Source organism: Actinia tenebrosa, unplaced genomic scaffold (genome assembly GCF_029948245.1).
Source record: "Actinia tenebrosa isolate PJP-AT-01 unplaced genomic scaffold, QUT_ActTen_1.0 PGA_scaffold1__47_contigs__length_23844297, whole genome shotgun sequence".
In the NCBI taxonomy this organism is placed as follows: Eukaryota; Metazoa; Cnidaria; class Anthozoa; order Actiniaria; family Actiniidae; genus Actinia; species Actinia tenebrosa.
The window spans coordinates 70,192-89,284 of NW_028292578.1; the positions used below are offsets into that span (position 1 = coordinate 70,192).

At 38.1% G+C, this 19,093-nt stretch overlaps 4 protein-coding genes across 5 annotated transcripts in view; 3 read left to right on the top strand and 1 right to left on the bottom strand.

Moving 5' to 3' along the window:
* LOC116296139 (uncharacterized) overlaps nt 1-1,210 on the bottom strand; it is a 30,799-nt gene extending 29,589 nt beyond the window's left edge. The window contains exon 1 of the mRNA XM_089032855.1: nt 1,092-1,210. The gene's annotated coding sequence lies outside the window, so the exon portion shown is untranslated. The remainder of the gene's footprint in view (nt 1-1,091) is intronic.
* LOC148909641 (uncharacterized) overlaps nt 1-19,093 on the top strand; it is a 50,603-nt gene that overhangs the window by 13,570 nt on the left and 17,940 nt on the right. The gene's annotated exons all lie outside the window — the stretch shown is intronic.
* Nucleotides 4,978-14,085, top strand: LOC116296125 (uncharacterized). Its single transcript, XM_089032856.1, has 7 exons — nt 4,978-9,739; nt 10,920-11,038; nt 12,009-12,067; nt 12,350-12,502; nt 13,436-13,528; nt 13,625-13,727; nt 13,809-14,085. Exons 1-7 carry the CDS (start codon nt 5,254-5,256, stop codon nt 13,917-13,919), a joined length of 5,124 nt encoding a protein of 1,707 aa, XP_088888982.1. The 5' UTR covers nt 4,978-5,253; the 3' UTR covers nt 13,920-14,085.
* LOC116297476 (uncharacterized) lies at nt 16,029-19,028 on the top strand. The gene is made up of 2 exons (XM_089032866.1): nt 16,029-16,105; nt 17,815-19,028. Exons 1-2 carry the CDS (start codon nt 16,085-16,087, stop codon nt 19,012-19,014), a joined length of 1,221 nt encoding a protein of 406 aa, XP_088888992.1. The 5' UTR covers nt 16,029-16,084; the 3' UTR covers nt 19,015-19,028.

The following is a 19,093-nucleotide window of genomic DNA, read 5'->3' on the forward strand; positions in this document are numbered from 1 at the left end:
TATGTATCAATATCATTTTTTTAAAATAATATGTTATTGCGTTACTGGTAAACAGCGTTGTTTAGAAATTTTCCCCGGACCTCTTCTTACGAACACTGTTTGAGTCACAAAATAGCGCTCTCTGCATTTAAATGTGTGTGTGTGTGTGTTATACTATAGTTAATAGAGGCTCTATGGTTCTACTTAAGCAGCCCCTCTCACTTCAACGAACCTTTTCGCGTTAATAAGGACGCAGAAAGGACAATATTCATTTTAAAAATAAATTAAAATATTATAACAGAACAGTTATCTGGATTACTTGCGCACTGTCACTTTTGTCTCGTCTTTATGTATTACAAAATGCCCCGTGCATTAGATCATGAAGATAAGTCTCAAATCAGTTAGTCACTAATGGAAACATACAAAGCGTTAAATGGAACGCAGACCATTAAGCCCTTAATTAATTTATAATTCTAAGATATAAAAATTCTAAAACTTGTTTTTCGCCAAGTGATTGGTGTGCTAAATTTCTGACAGGAACAACCTGTGTCAGGTGTCGTGTGGTAATCGTTAAACGTCCAAATAGTGACAGAAGTTATGACAACCAGTTCTCAACTCAGAGTTTTCAATTTTTTCCAAAACGAAGGCATCATAGATTCAAAAACGATTAGCTCTCAAAACTCCTCAAAAGGCATTTTAAATTACATTAGCTTTTATTTTGTTCTTTTGAAAATTACTTAGTATCTTAGGCAAAAAAAACTCGAAAATCCCTTGAAAGTTGTAGAAAAAACGCTCCAAAAAAGCGGCTTTCAAATCTTAAATATGAAATGAGTATTCGCTAAACATTCAAAATATCTTTAACAATGAATACAAATTATTAATATATTTATCTAATAACGAGTATTACTAAATCCTCGGTTATACGAGCAGTCATTTTAGTTAAAAGCTATAAAACGAATAGTGGTATGTTTGGTAACACGGTAGCTGCAATTGTTTGAACTAAGTTCGTGCAAAGTTAAGTACTTAAAAAAACAATGTGTTATCTTAAACCGAAGCACGGTAAAACTAATATTGAACCATTTTTACGTTATATAATAAAGAAATTAAATTACCTTGCACGAGTAACCGATGTAAAGTTGTAGAGCTTTTTTATATAGTTGCTAACAAGTAGTGTTGCACGATGAAGATGTAAAATGAGGACAGCTTTGCAGTCAAGCGCTAGTGGCAGAGTGACGCTGTCACTATGCTATTTGTTAATTTATATGCTACGGCTGAATAAGCTCTCAGCATCTAGAATAATCAAGGTACGTAGACAATACGTCACTTCAATGATTAAAAAAAAACAAAAAACAAACAAACAAACCACACACACAAGTTTGCGTAATGAAAATCTTAGGATGCGCAAATATGTCTTGCTATATTTACTGTATGGCTCAATTTTTTGAGCTCTTGAGAGGGCGTCTCTGTAACAGCGTGCCACTCGATCTGGGCTCGAAAAATAGATTTCTTTTATATTCCTATCATCGAAAGTACTATCTATCCTCACTACAAAATTGCAGTTAGAATTGTTCTAAATTCTTTTTTCCACCCGCTATGCGAATTTCTGTCCATCGACCCCAAATCAGTGAAAGACGCCGATTTTCGAGGTCGGCCGAGGGCTACTTTCAAAGTCTGTTTTCTCGGGTTTCTCTGCACCTAAAAGCTAATTTTTCTATTCAGAACTTTAGTCTAGTGTAACTTCTGCACAAAAACAGTAATAGGTTTTTTTGGAATGCGCGAATTCGGAAAAATAATCCTAACTGATCGAGACTACTGAAAGCGTGACATGGAAAGCTAAGATTATGAGACCTCGAATATTGCAAAATTCTCGTTTGTGGCACCTAACCCAGCCCTAAAATATCATTCAACCTTGAGATAAGAAGCTATTTTATAGATGTGTGCAATAAAATTTGCGGCACATTGCGTTTCTACGAAATAAGCTAAGTTTTAAATTGTTCTATTTTCAGTTATTTCCTTGCGTGACACGACAGGCCGTTGAGTCTGTGACGGCTACTGTCTTTGCTCATTATCCTCAATACCATTACCTAAAATATAATATGATGAATTAAAAACCTTAAATTGACAATATTTGTGTCATTATAAAAGATTTCAATGATCTAAGGCTTCATTTGATAGTGTTTCTATAAGCTGTTTTGAAATTTCACCGCACAGTAATTTTTTTATTTGAATATCTCGAGGTCGGGAGGTCAATCGCTATTTATTTATTTAATTATAGGTAATGGTATTGAGGATAATGAGCAAAGACAGTAGCCGTCACAGACTCAACGGCCTGTCGTGTCACGCAAGGAAATAACTGAAAATAGAACAATTTAAAACTTAGCTTATTTCGTAGAAACGCAATGTGCCGCAAATTTTATTGCACACATCTATAAAATAGCTTCTTATCTCAAGGTTGAATGATATTTTAGGGCTGGGTTAGGTGCCACAAACGAGAATTTTGCAATATTCGAGGTCTCATAATCTTAGCTTTCCATGTCACGCTTTCAGTAGTCTCGATCAGTTAGGATTATTTTTCCGAATTCGCGCATTCCAAAAAAACCTATTACTGTTTTTGTGCAGAAGTTACACTAGACTAAAGTTCTGAATAGAAAAATTAGCTTTTAGGTGCAGAGAAATCCGAGAAAACAGACTTTGAAAGTAGCCCTCGGCCGACCTCGAGAATCGGCGTCTTTCACTGATTTGGGGTCGATGGACAAAAATTCGCATAGCGGGTGGAAAAAAGAATTTAGAACAATTCTAACTGCAATCTTGTAGTGAGGATAGATAGTACTTTCGATGATAGGAATATAAAAGAAATCTATTTTTCGAGCCCAGATCGAGTGGCACGCTGTTACAGAGACGCCCTCTTGAATGGTCTGCACTAATAAAGTCCAAAACATTCCAATATGCTAAAGGATTTTCGATGCTTCACTAGTCGTTTGGTATTCCAAGATGATATCAAGGGCAACGACCAATGCTTCAGATCATGGAATGTTAGATGACGAGCAATCGTTCGAAATTTGGAATCGTGCATGTCGTCATACATTTTACAACATAATTCCAAATTTTGAAGGATTGTTCGTCACCATTGTCATCATTATTCATCATAATTTTCCATTTTATAATTGTTCTTTAAGATTTGGGATCCTTTTGAATGTACTGCCACAAAACCTTTGTATTCTTTGTTAAGTCGTCCAGGTATATAATCTTTTGATTGTTTCTGTTGAATCACGTAAACTCTGTCCCGAATGCCCAAAGGAGCCATGGACTTTTGCGTTTCTTTCTACAATAGTTTTGTTGAAATGTTGATCGAGAAACATCCACATCAACGTAGTCCAACAGAGACCTTTGTTTGGATTTTTGTCTCTCACAGGAAGGATTCTATGATCAATCGAATAATGTTTGTTTACTGATTTCGCAGGTTTAAAAGAAACGCGAAAAATAGATAAATATATACAAATTATAAATTATAAATAATATAAGTCTTAAAAAAACAGAATCGTGACAATATTACAGCCGCAGTTACTACAACTTCTTGGTCCTTCTTCTAGTAGACTTTTTTTGCTTATTTCGAACTGTCTGAGCCCTTAAGCAAAATATTATTTTATTTTCTGATGGAAGAATGCGCACGAACATTTTGCACTTCGTCCAGCATAATATAGGTTTCAGTATTGCCGTTATGTCGAGCAGATAGTTTTTTTGTTGCTATATATTTTTGTTTTTCAAAATATTAATGTTACTGAATATAACTGCCATAGTAAAAGAAAATATTTTTGCTTAACATATCGGTAATAATGAAACGTCTAGTATCTTTAAGGGTGTCCAGCTGACTCACTTCATTGGTTCAGTAAAACATTCTTTGGATATTATTCCGCTTGGGGAAAAAAACAAATAACAAAAGATCAAAGAACAGTGAACGTCAATGGAGAAGCGAATTGTATGTTTTTAAATTAAAATTTATCGTTTTAACTTCTGGCAAACTTTAATTTACTCAAGACAAGAGCACATTCAGTTACCTTACAACTAGTTTCGACTCTATAACAGTGACATTAATCATAAAAGAATGCACGTCATTTCTTCAGTGCTCTTGGATGACATTTTAAGCCTTTCGACCGTCTTACTTGGTTGGTTTTTCACACAATCTTTCACACAAAGTTTAATTATCTTCTAAGCTGTCACGTGTAGGAATTGCACGTGGACTACCTCAAAGATCTGTCTTTGAAGCTATAGAGTGTTTTCACTCAAGTTACAAGGCAGCCATATTGGTGTACCAAACAATAGAAACTTTCTGCACAGTTTTTGCATAAAAAGAGTTCCATTCCCCGAGGATAGAAGATGTATTGTTTGGCTACACCAATATGGCCGCTGTGACGTTGAGTGAAAACGCTCTATTGCTGTAGAAATAAAGTTCCTGGAAGACTGTGAAGTTCATTATTCAGCAGGCTGGCATATAGGTGTAAGCTGACAGTTTTGTCATAGTAACTACAGTTAATATCGTTCATATGCCATTTTTTGATCAGTCAATAATGACTAAAAAACAGTGACTGTATTTTGAAATTATTATGTCTTAAAATACTGCAATGACAAGTTTGTAAACATTATGTTCTATGGCTCGTTTCGGCTTGTTTCCACGATGGCTGTTTAAGTTTAGTTCTTGGGCGCTTTAGGAAGTTTTTTCATCTTTTCACGGTGTATAATTTACCTTTTTATCATTACTGTTTCATTAGAAACACCGACGCAGCTCACACTAGTTTTTAGCTAGTTATATCTTCTTGGGCGCTACTTTGCTCACAGATAAAAATCACTCCTAGGCATAATCCGTTTTTGTTTTTTGTTTTTTTTCTTTCACCACGTGTTTGGATTATAGATCTCTCGCGCTCCTAGCTACTTTGTAGCAATCGGCATAAGAACAATCCAAATCCTCGCGCGCGTGTTAGGCGTTTTCTTCCTGCTGAACGCCACTGACATGCGCGCGCAAGTGTAGACGTCATATTTAGCCACTGTGACGTCACGTTGTAGTTTGATCGACACTTAAAAACTTGCGATTCGTTTAGGAGTGAAGTCATCCGGTCCACATTAGAAAGACGAGAGCAATACGAAAACTGTATTAAGCAAAACATATAGCAAAGAGATGGAAAATTTTGAACATGGTTGATTTTCAAGTTGGTAATAGAAACTAAAAGGTAATCGAGCTGAAGGTGGGTGTGTTAGACTAATACCAGCTTCCCAATCAACATGAATCCAGATAACGTTCTAAGAAGGGAAGATACTGAGATAGACTTAATACAACGACGTTTCAACGAGGCATTGTGCGATAAGGATGGCGAGATAGCTTCTCTAAGAGAAACAATGAAAAATATAGTTTCAAGTATGAGGTATGGGAATACCTTTTCGGATGCAGATTTAAGCATTGTAGATTACTTCGAGATGAGATCAGAGCTCGAAAAGTACAGAAAACTACTTAAAGAATCAGAAAGAGGCGAAAAAGAACTCTTGGCTTCTCTCAAGGAATGTAAGTCTGCTTTGAGAGAAAAAGAAGAAGAAGCGAGAAGATTGAGCGAGGTATTCAACAGGCATAAAGATTGTGTTGATTTAACGACGGTTGAAAAATTGAGAAAATGTTTGGAGGCAAAAAATGATGAGGAAAAAAAGATCATCAAAATGAATGAGTTTCTCCAACAAGCAATTAAAGAAAAAGACCAGAAGATTGCGGAACTTAGGTTATCTTTGTGGGAGGCACAAAGTTACTGTGAAACACGATCTGCAAGACTCGGGAAATTAAATGACGATACCATTTTGTCCAAAGATCGAGAGATTGACTTTCTGCGCGAGGAGAAAAAACGCTTGGAACAAGATATTGAAGGCATACGGAAATCATCTGCAGAAACTTTAGGTTTAAAAGAGGCTGAGATTGAACGAATGAGAAGAGCTGCGACAAATTTCCAAGATGCTGTCAAGTTAGAGGATACGACGATATGGAAATTGCAAACAGCGCTGGAACTGAAAGAAAAGGAATTGTTTAGTGTAGAGAAAAGTAGGAAGCTTGAGATTGAAGCAAAGACTGAGGAATTCGAAAGAACGAGGAAAGAGTTAGAAGAACGATTGTGTTTGATAAAGACTGAACTGCAAAATGTCAAAGACAATGCCGATTTGGCACTGAGAGACAAACAGTTACATGTCGAAGACCTCATAAGGACCATCGATGAAGAGAATCGCAATTCAAGCGCTGAAATACTTGAAAAGGATAAAGAGATTGAAAATCTTAAGGAGAAGGTAACTGAAATGGAGGAAGTACTACGATCTAAGGAAAAAAAAATTGACGAAACAAAAATTTTTTTATCGAATGCTGAAGACTCTGTGAAGAAACTCCAAGAAGAATTGTCCTTGAAGTTGAAGCATCACGAAATGGAAATTGTGCATCGTAACAGCATTATGGAGAGTCTTAGAGAAGCTAAAGAAATATCCGAGCAGACTTTGAGCAACAATATTCATATGCTGCAGCAGAAACTCAATGAAGCAAATAAAGAAATAATTCTTCATGGGGAAAATGAGATAAAAGTTGAGAAGTTGAGCCGAAGCAACAAAGATAAGGAATTAGAACTTGTCGAGCTGACGAAAGCTGTGAACGAGCTTGAAGAAGAAAACAAAACACTGAAGGAACGAGTTCATTTTCTTAACTCCAACTTGGAGAAGAAGGTTTCCACTCTAGAAACGACCGTAGATTATGTTGAGGTGCTGAAGAAAGAGAAGAGAAATATGGAAGAAGAGATTCTTTGTTTAAAACGTAAACTTTCAGATAGCAGAATTAAGAACAACAAGTATGAAATGGCTCTTGACAACTTGGAAATATCTTCTGAAGAGACCGAGGACGAAGGGATCAGGATTGTAAATGACAGAGGAATTGGTAAAACGAGCTTCTTGCATGGCAAGGAAAGTGAATCAGAACTATACCTTAGAGACGAAAGTTTTGCGACCAACAACGACGAGAGATTTCAAGTATTGGGGTTGGACAATGAAGATGTTCAAGAGCTCAAAAAAGAACTTAACGTTCTGAAATTGAGATGCAAGGAAAAGGAAGAAAGTTCCTATTTAATGAAGACGATGTTGGAGGAGTCGGAAAAGATGATAAGAAATTTAGAATCAAGGATCCAAAAGCTTTCTAATGCTGTGGAGGATGAGAAAGACGCCCATAAAAAAACTGCCAAAGACATGCAGGAACTGCTGAGCATGAATGAAATTCTTGTTGACGAAGTGCAGAAGTTTGAAACACTTCAAGACCAGCAGATAGAGGAGGTGAGGGGATTTTATGACCTACTTGATGAAGAAGAAGAAGGTCTTACCAACGGTTCTACCCCAAAATCTTTGCGTGATAGAACAAAACCATCTTTTCCAAAGACGACAAAGTCTAAAAAAGAGTTTGAAGATATTTTCTGGAGAAAGAAAAGCGAGAAAGATGGTGCAGATTCTAAAGAGGTACTGATGAGTAAGATGAAAAAAACTCTTTCTGAAAAGACAAAATGGAATAGTAAAAGGTTCCAGGATATGAACTTATTAATCAACCAAACTCTCGCAAAAAAAAACCTCGAGTTGAAAGCCTTAAAGAAAAAAAATGAACAACTGCAAGAGCTTTTGGAGAACAAAGAACTGGAAATTTCTTCAGGAAAGGAGCTTATTATGAGCCGCCAAAAGTACAAAAGGCAGATGGAAGAGTTTAAGGAATATAAGGCTAAGGCATTTGAAGAATTTGACAAAGAGAAAAAAGAGTTACGGCAATCAATGATGAAAGAAATTGCTTCAAAAGAAAAGGAAATACAAAACCTTGTTGACTGTTCTAAAGAAACTTTGGAGAAAAAAGAAGAAATTATTGCAGGATTTAAACAGTTTATACAAGAAACAGCTTTAAGAAACAAAAATTCCCTTTCAGAAAAAGAGGATATCATAATTTCAATAAGGAAAGAAATCGAGGCTTTAAAGGATGAGAAGGAAAAGTTGCAAAATACTTTAAATGCTGTTGTCAAGAAATGCACAGGCTTGGAAAACAAGGTAAAGAATAGCGACGGAATCCGGATTAAAGTGGAAGAAGAGTCGAGGAATTTGGTAGGAAAATTAGAATCGAAAATCAGGATGAGAGACGAGTTAAATATGAGACTGAAAAGTGATATCAATAACGAACGAAAAATGAGGGGGAAAATGGAAATTGAAATTGAAAAATTAAGAGAAATGCTTAAGAACGAAGAACTATTGTCACAAGAGGGTGAAAAGATTTTAAGACACGTAACAGATGAGAAAGAACAAGAGAGTAGGATACTGCGGGAGAAAGAAGAACAGTGTAACAATCTTGAAGGCGCTCTAACAGAAAAGCAAAACATGGTCCACCTTTTAAAGCAGGAAAAGAAAGACTTGATAAAAGAAAATGAACGACTTAAAAACAACGATGGTAAATTGACAAAAAAGATTGATAACAAACAAGAAAAAATAGAAGAACTCAAGGTTGTGATAACAGAATTGAAGGAGGTAGTCGTTAAGTTCAAACAAAAAGTTTCCAAGACAGAACAGTTGAATCTTGTATTGCGAGAACGACTCGACCAGAAAAGTAAAGAAAATATAGAGAAAGAACAAGAGATAAAAAATCTAAGGATTTTAAACGACAAGATTCGTGATGAACAACATGTCTCTGGAAATAAGTTGTCGGAACTTGAAACACAGATTAAAAATCTTGAAGACAAGCTACAGGATTTGACGAAAGCGTTAGCAGAATCACAAACTATGAATAGTGGCCTCAAGAAATCTTTGGAAAGCAGCAAAGCTTTAAGTGAAAAGCTTGAGATAAAAGTAGTCGCATTCGAGGAGGAACTGAGGAAAAAAGAACAAGAAATATCTGTCTTGGAATTAGCAATTGAAGGACTTAAAGAAGCGAAACAAAGTCTAATATTACAGAAAGATGAAATTGGAAGGATTAAGGATGAGGAGATTGAAAGTCTTAGAAAGGAGTTAGAATGTTCAAGGATATATCTTAATCAAGGCGAGGAAATCATCAATAATGTAGTGAGAGAGAAAGATAACTTGATTCAAGAGCTTGGAAAGACAATTGAAATGCATAAAAATGCTGCTTTAACCATGGAATCGTACTACAAAAGCCTACAGCATGACAAAGAAACGCTTGTAGAGAAGACAAACGCTCTTGAAAATGAACTTTCAGAGAGGAATAAGAAGAACATTGAATTGAATAGTGCTCTACAAGCTGCCGAAATGTCCATAAGATTTCTTTCAGAGAACATGGATAAGCTGAATTCGGTGAAACAAGTTTTGGAGAAGAAACAAGAAGAGAATGCATTGTTGAGGAGTAAAGTAAAAGAACATGAGGAGTTAAACGATAAAGAAATGCAAAATAATCGCAGGAAAATGAGAAAAAATGAAGAAGAGTTTTTGAAGCTGTGTGAAGATTACCAAAATCTGGAAAATGTTCTACGACAAACAGAAAAGGATCTTAAAAAGGCTGAGAGCGGTAATAACGATATAAAGCAAGACAACCAGGAGCTCAGAGAAATCGTAGATAACACGAACCAGATGAATAAAGAAATAGAAAAAGCAATGCTGAAGTACAAGGAAGATGCAGAGAGGATGGAAAATATGTTGTCTCAGCTGAAGACCGATAATGATTTCTTGCAAGAGTTTGCAAAGGATACGGAGAAGATTAAGCTGAAGTTGAATGCTGTGGAAGGTAAGGATAAAGAGGATGTTTGACTTCAGTTTACGTTTGTTTATGATGATGATGATGATAATGATGTTGATGATGATATGATAATCATGTTAATGATGACCCTATTTATAAAGATGATGTATGATGGTCTTGATGATGATATGATCATCATCATATTGATAAAGATGATGCGTGAAGATCTTGTTGATGATGATGATTATATTGATAAAGTTGATGCATGATGATCTTGTTGATGATGATGATGATCATGTTGATGCTATCGTCGTTAGTGGTGGTGCTTGTATGATGTTTCTGATGTTATTTCTGTTCAGTGCTGTGTGTTGTGTTGGTGGTGGAGATGGTTGTGGTCGCGTTGGTTGGATATTGTGGTTATTAGAGTACTGCTTGAATGATGATGGTGATATCTCCCCTGCTGCTCAGTGCTGTTGTTGTGGTGGTGGTAGTCGTCGTCGTCGTCGTCGTCTCTAAGTGTGGTTGATGTTTTTGTGTGCTTGTCGGATAATTTTGTTTGTTTTCCTACTGCTCGGTCAGGCGCTGCTGTTGTTATTCATTTTTACTGTGCATGGATAATAGCTAACTATGCCCGGGGGGGGGGGGGGGGGTGTACTCCCTTTGTTCAGGTGGTAGGAGTGATCGGCGCTCCTTTTAAGGTTGAAAATGTTCCCTGTGTGGACCTCCTGTGTGGACCTCCTCCGGCTCAAAAGTCAATTACGTAACATAACTCCGTACCTTTTGGGGTCATTTATTATGAGTGTTATCCATGCTATGCCGCTGTTTACTTTACAATGATGCACTAAATATTTCTTTAATATGATCATCGTTATAATCTTATTATACGCCGTCCTGTCATTCGTTAAACCGGCGTTGATAACCGGGGTTAATAGTAAATTACTGAAATAAAGCTGTACCTTTTAGGGTTTGAAATCAGGTTGGTTTTAAGATCCTTTTTAATTTATGCGTACCTTTTAGGGGCCATTTTAAAAATCGATCGCCGATCACCCCTACCACCTAAACAAAGGGAGTACCCCCCCCCCCCCCCCGGGCAGTTATGGTTCTTGGGCTTCTAGCGAATTTTTAACGTTCCAAGTTTCTCATGATTCCTATTCAGTATTTTTTCTCCTTCTCGACTCCTAGTGACTATATTTTTGACATATTCAATCAATTTGTATTTGTCTCTTAGAGAGTCTTGAAGCAAAGTCCAAAGAAGTCATAGAACTAAGAGATAAATTATCACTCGAAAAAGAACACGTGGAAATCCTTGAAAAAAAGATACGAGACAAGGAATATATGGTTCAAGAAGTAAGTCGTATCGAAATAAATAATATTTCATTGCAAATTCTATTTTCATTTTGATAACAACATAACAACATAAACAACTTTATTTTTATCTGGATTCTTCAAGATGTTTAGATTTCTTTAACATTATTTGTCACTGTCAAGCTTTCGGTTGATCGACGCCTCATCAGGGGATGTGAAACCTACGCATAACGAAATCCATAATAAACTATATTCTCACGATAGAGAGACATACGAGATTGGGCACATACTAAAATATTATCATAGCGTAGGTACTGACCGACTGAACAGGTCACTGCCAAGCTTTCGTGGTCATTGACCCCTTATCGGGGAACGTGAAACCTATAGCGCAGCGCGCTCATTCTAAAAATAGCTTAAAGATTCGGACAAACATTGCATTCTGTTTAACCGCTACAAGGATTATACAAACCGATTTTATTATTTTTACTTAAAGTTACAATAATAACCCATGTAAACTAAGATCAACTGCGATCGGCTGTGAAAATTATCTGCTGAAAGTAAACTTGTAAGTTTGTTTGTCCGAATTTCGTCTTTGTCTTCGATTTTATGACGTCATGGCTGCGCTGCGCTATTAGTTACCAACACAATCCATAAACTTCCTACAATGAATAGAGAGACATACATGACTGCACACATACACAAAATATTTTTATAGCGTAGGTACTGGTTGATTGATTTATCGCGTAAATTCCTGTTTAATATTCTTGAGGTGCATGTTACGTCAGAGCCGCCATGGGTGGTGACGATAACAAAGCATTAGCTTCTTTTGGTAGGATTAACCAACATGGTTCCCTGCTAGCAGAGTCTCCCTCGGCTCCCTCGTTGGTGATTCTTGGCAGAGAATGGCCAACGAGGGAATCTCTGCTAGCAGGGAAAAGACATGGTGACTGTTTCGTTATTTATATTCCGGGGGATTTTCAATCATGTGGTTGCTAATGTTTTTCTTATTTAGACGCAATCTCAGCTGGAGACACGTGTGCAAGCATCAGAAAAAGAGATCAAGGAGCTACGGTACATCATACAATTTGTTTTATAGAGCATGTGCGTGTTACGTCTTAAGCACCATCTTGGCTCCTCATTAGCTTCTCTTGTTAATTAAATCAACCAACACGGCGGCTGTTTCATTGTTATTCATATCTCGAGGGATTTTGAGTCACATGGTTGCACACGCTGATTTAGTTTACCATAATCAACACATTCGTACTGCATTAGATAAGCGAATAGATGAACCCCCTTGTGATACCAGTGATTTTTATGCTTGTTGTTGAAAAATATATGACGTTTTCCTCGTAGAGTAATGTTGGAGGAGAGAACTAGGGATGTGTCTTTGATTAAAGTTGACAAAAATAATCTTGAAATGCAAAAGAGAGAAGCTGACATGAAAATTATGGAGTTAACTAACAGCTTGAAGAACGAGACTGCCTTCCAACAGATCGTCTCACAGAGGTAATTCCTAATCAGTCCAAAAGAGGGTGCATTCTGGCCAAGCTTTGGTACAATTAACACGGTAAACGTTATGCGAAACTAGTGGCCACACATGGCCAGAATGCATCAAATTCGCTGTCTCAAAAAATACTTATGATTCCAGTTTAAAATAAAAGCTACCTCACCTCCTCCTAAGTTACCAATTTAGTGCCAAAAGGTTAACCATCATGAGTACCACTACCACTACCTCTAACTCTAAAGCCACTACTTCCATACTTACAATGCCACCACTATCACCACATTCAACTACCAGCACCAATATACTATATCATAACTGCCATTACAGCTAAAACTACTATCACCACTACCCCCACCACTACCCCCACCACTACCCCCCACCACTACCCCCACCACCACTACCCCCACCACTACCCCTACTCCTTCCACCACCACTACCACCACACTACCACCTTCACTACCACTACCACTACCACCACCACTACCCCCACCACTACCCCTACTCCTTCCACCACCACTACCACCACACTACCACTACCACCACCACTACCCCCACCACTACCCCTACTCCTTCCACCACCACTACCACCACACTACCAACTTCACTACCACTACTATCACAACTACCACTACAGCTACCACCACTACCATCACTACTACCTCTGTCAGCACAACCATTACACCACTACCATCACTAATACCTCGGTCACCATTACCACTACCTTAAACTTAGTCACCGTATGGAGTTTCTTTGAATTTCTATACCTTGCTTAAGACGAGGATTTTTACTTTCTTTATTATTTTTACTTTCTTTATTATTTTTACTTTCTTTATTATTTTTACTTTCTTTGTTAGTTATAATTGCATTGAAAAAAAGTGCACATTCCCATTTTCTGCGATTATTAATGGACAAAAATCAAATTTCCTTTGTAACAGGAACCAAGAGTTGGAATTAGAAGTCAGACAAATACATCGCGACAAAACCTTAGGATTATTATCACCAAGGCTTCCAAATAATCCACAACCCAGGTACTGAAGAATACTGATGACCTGATTATTCGATCATGAGTAGAGAATATGGTATTTGACAGACTGATTTTTTTCCTTCGCCTTTCATTATTTAAGCCGTGATCTAGAGGTAGTCTATCCTGACTTGGCAGCAGAACGAAGCTTACAGCAAAAAGTCGATAACATTGCGGTGGATAAAATCCGTACTTTACACTCAAAGGTACAGTGTTTCTCAATCTATTCACCTCACGTTCAAATTTGTCAAAAAAACATACGTTTCACCATTATATTTTCTTGCCAGAAAGCACAGCTTGAAATTGAGCTTGAAAAGGAGCGACATGAAAGAGTCAAGGACCATGCTGAACTCGCTCGACTTAAAGCCAAATTAGCTGTCTACAGATCAGTAAAATGATCCCACACATTCTCCTTATTGTACTTGTAATATTTTTTTTATTCTTCTTATTATTTTTACGCCCGAAATACCTCACATATCCGAACATACTCAATTGTTCAAATAAGTTGTTTATACTACGAATATAATCTGGTAATAAATACATTTACGAATTACTTACAAACAAGCGGTGGAAACGAATTTTATTTTGAGGAAAGGAAGTGGTTTCGGCTGATCGGCTTGTTTTCAACGGCCTTCGATTCTTGGAAGACTCCACAACTATAAAGCTTTTCTTAAAAAGGTTGGCGGCGAAGCGGCTAGGTTTTCTTGCATATTGCGTACTGCATCTTGCTAAGAATTGCTTATCAAGCTCTCGAAATATATGCATTCATATGTGAAATAATGTCGGCTCAGAAAAATATATATACTGGAAAAACGTACAGACAAAGTTTGGGGAAAATTTTCTTTAAAAATTTCCTTCGCTTATGGTGTTCACATTACCCACAGTGCATCTTGGGTATGGTATACATGTAACAAAACCTTCACTTATCTTTTTGTGAAATACCTGTATATAAAAGCAGGCGAATCATTTTATAAGCGTGTCGAAAGACCTTTTTATCTTCGGTGTAATGTTTCCCCTTTTTCGTTTGAGTTGTATCCAGGTTCATGTGTCTTCTCATACATAAACAACATTTAAAAGGGAATGATACTCTAGGAAATGACTTGATCTGTATGGGGTGCAACCACATGGCTCGAAATCCCTTGAGATATAAATAACAATGAATGAACGGCCATGTCGGTTGATCTAACAAGTTGGTAACTATCAGATAATCACATTATGTTGATCTATTTACTTAATATTTCAAATGGTTGATCGTAGTAACTATTTAGAATTATTGCACATTTATGTGCAGGAGTAATGGTTATAACTTAGTTCTACTTCATCATTGGTCATTGGTCGGTGGGAGTCACGTGAGAGAGCGCACGAACCCGGGAGATCAATTTGTGTGTGATCCTTGGGAGATCTACTGTGTTTGTTATTGATGTGTCGATTTATACCTCTTAAAGCCTTAAAGAAGTAGACTTTGAAGAATGGAACCTAAAGGAACACGCGAAGACGAAGAGGAAAACCTCCTAGCTGATGATGAAGAAAATTCTGATTCACGAAAGCAAGATAATCCGAGCGACTCGCTCACTGCCACCTTGGCGAGCCTAAACCAAACAATGGCCGCCATGGCGGGAAATATTTCCTCAATGGGAAATACTCTTAAGCGGATGCAGGCCGACTCGGCTGCATCGTCAAAAGCAAAAAAGCGAAAAGAAGCTGTTACTCAAGATGCTGAGCTAAGTGATAGAAATCTTAGTGAGGAGGAATCCGACTCGGATGACTCAGTCAAGTTGCTTCAAGCATCTCGTACACAACAACGGACTGCAAAGGCAAGTCAAGAAAACAGCCAGAAAAACCAAATCGAGGACCCCTCGACTAGTTTTTTGGGCACAATTTCACAAGATTATGACACAGAAGAAAAAACTACAGACGCTGTGTCGGATAAACTGGCGGAATTTGTCAATAAGCGTTTCTCGACCAAACTTGGCGACACAAAACTTAAAGACAAGCTTGACAAATACGCCCGCCCGTCAAACTGTGACAAGCTTATCGTCCCTACAGTTAACCCTGAAATATGGGATAAACTCGACCACTTGGCCAGAAGAAGGGACCTCCGCGTTGCCAGTACCCAAAAAACACTCACGAAAGTGGGAGCTATCTTGACTGCCTCAGTCAGTAAGATAATGACAGCCATTGCTGATCCCACCACGCTGAAGTTGGAGGAGTTGCTGACCTTAAACACTGATGCCATAGCACTCCTAGGCCATGATAATCTCAGTCTGTCTCAACATAGAAGGGACTTAATCAGACCCTGTTTAAACAAAAATTATAGCACCCTGTGTGCTCCCCACATCCCAATTACTGGGATGCTGTTTGGTGACGAACTGCAATCTCAACTGAGCAGCATCAAGGCCTCAAACCAAATAAGTAACCTGGCGGCTGGAGGCGGCTCAAACCGCCACCAAGATAAATCTGGCAATAACAATAGAGGCAAGAAGCCTTTTTTAGGCCAGAGGGGGAGAAGGAATCCCCACTTCAACAGCCAGAAGAAGCAGTGGGACAAAAAGACACCTTCTCAATGATTAACCTGACAACACAGGTAAATGAAAATAATTTTATGTCGCTTATGCCTGCTCTAAAAGATTATTTCACTGCAAAAGCAGACTGTTTTAAGGCTGGCAGGCTGGTATCCTACCTAGAAAATTGGAAGGAAATAACTTCAGACTCTGAAATATTGTCAATGGTCAGAGGCCAGCATATTGAATTTAATTCAATGCCCACCCAGGGAAAAACCCCGGGACAGTCTGTGAAAAATTCAGAGGTCAAAATCATAGACCTTGAAATATGTAAACTCATAAAAAAGGGTGTTATATTACCCACGGGGAATGAGAAGGGACAATATCTGTCACCTATATTCACCAGGCCGAAAAAAGATGGCTCTCACAGGTTAATCCTAAACCTGAAGCGGCTCAACATGCATGTTGAGTACAAGCATTTTAAAATGGACACCCTCAAATCAGCCATAAGTATGATGAGACCGAATTGTTATATGGCTTCGGTGGACTTAAAAGATGCATACTACTCAGTTAGTATAGCAGAAAGTGACCAAAAATACCTAAAGTTCATATGGTCAGGGAATCTTTATAAGTTTACATGTTTCCCAAATGGTCTTGCATTTTGTCCAAGAAAGTTTACAAAATTACTGAAGCCGGTTTATGCCACCTTAAGACAGTCTGGTCATTTGTCATCATCTTACATAGATGATTCGTACCTCCAAGGTGAGGACTTTGAGGACTGTATTCGAAATGTTCTTGCCACAATAAAATTGTTTGACTCATTAGGGTTTATAATTCACCCGGAAAAGTCAACACTTGTGCCCTCACAGAGAATCACTTACCTGGGTTTCGTCCTTGATTCTTTAGAAATGAAAGTTTACCTCACTCAGGAAAAATCAAACAAACTCAAGGATGCATGCAAAAATATACTAGCTAGCAGCAATCCTTCTATAAGAGAAGTGTCCTCACTCCTAGGACGTATGACTGCTAGTTTCCCAGGAGTCATGTGGGGACCCTTGCACTTTAGAAGCATTGATATGGAAAAAACTGATGCTTTGAAGCATGCAAAAGGAAAATTTGATATTTCCATGACATTGTCGGAAGCTGCCTTAGCAGATATAAGGTGGTGGCGAGACTCTGTGAGTAGTGCATACAATATTGTTCAGCATGGAGAGCCAGATATTGTTATTCATACTGATGCATCCATGCTAGGATGGGGGGCAGTCATGGGCACTCTATCAGCTAAGGGCGGATGGGGTCCATCCGAAGCCTCCTATCATATAAACGGACTAGAAATGCTAGCAGTATTCTTTGCCCTGAAAGCATTTCGGGACCATATTATGGGCAAACATGTTAGAGTTATGATCGATAACATGACAGCTGTAACAACATTAGCCCACATGGGCACTAGTCATTCAAAGGCATGTAATAACTTAGCCCGCTGTATTTGGGACTGGTGTGTTGAGAACAATGTGTGGCTGTCTACTGCTCACATCCCAGGAAAGATGAATGTAATGGCTGACTGGCACTCTAGAAATGTCAATAATGGGACTGAATGGGCATTAGACCCAAAGATATTCAAGGATGCATTAAATAAATTGAATGTGAAGCCCACCATTGATCTTTTTGCTTCGCGTTTAAATTACAAACTAAAACCGTTTGTAGCTTACCAACCTGATCCGGAAGCATTTGCAATAGATGCTTTTAGCTTATCATGGCAGTCCTATTTATTTTATGCTTTCCCTCCTTTCAGCCTTATGGCAACTGTTCTTCAGAAAATTCAGGAAGAGAAGGCAACAGGTCTAATATTGATTCCCAAGTGGCCAACTCAACCTTGGTGGCCAACTGTTATGAGAATGCTAATTCAAGACCCACTGGAACTTCCCAGGAAAATAGGGATGCTCTTCCAACCCAGTCAACCAACTATAACCCACCCACTACAGGGAAAACTGGTGTTGCTCCTATGTCATGTATCAGGGAACATTTCAAAGGTCAAGGACTATCAGAAAAAGCTACCTCATTGGTCATGTCATCATGGCGAAATGGCACTAAAAAGCAGTACAGTCCATACATTGATCGATGGAAAGAGTACTGTCATAAAAGGAAAATTGATCCATTTTCAGCATCTGTAGAGGATGGGGTAAATTTCCTTGCAGAGTTATATGACTCAGGCATGGGATATAGTGCAGTTAACACTGCAAGGAGCGCCTTGTCTACCTGCATACAGACAACTGGGCACAATAGTTTTGGAAGCCACCCATTAGTCTGCAGACTACTGAAAGGGGTATTTGAATGCAGGCCATCTCTTCCTAAATATTCTAGAACCTGGGATGTAAAACATGTTATGGACTATTTGAGGACTTTACATCCCCCTGAAACTCTCACGTTGAAAGACTTGACCCACAAGTTAGTTATGTTAATGGCACTACTATCAGGGCAGAGACGCCAAACGTTACATTCGTTGACAGTGTCTGACATGCACTTAACCTCTGACAAGTGCATATTTGTACTTAAAACATTGCTAAAAACATCCAGACCTGGAAGGCATCTCTCCACAGTTGAGTTCCTTGCCTACCAACCAGACAATCGCCTGTGCGTAGTTACCTACATGTTTGAATATCTCAAGAGAACAAGTGGTTTAAGACAGCCAAACAAGGATCAGCTGCTAATAACTTATCAAAAGCCACACCAGCCTGCCTCAGCTGATACAATCAGCCGCTGGATAAAGTATGTGTTAGGCAAGGCTGGAGTTAATACAAGTGTGTTTAGTGCTCATAGCACTAGGGCTGCAGCTACTTCAGGTGCTAAGGCAGGACACATATCTCTTGAGACTATTATGAAAAGTGCAGGATGGTCCAGTGAAAACACTTTTCAAAAGTTCTACAATATGCCTGTTGTTAATACTGAAAACTTTGGCAATGAATTACTTAAAGTTTGTGATTCACACAAATAAATATTTGTCTGTTATACAGTTATTATTGTGGTTGCATGGTGTTGAGCTCATAATCATGCAGCTTTAAAGTCTCACGTGA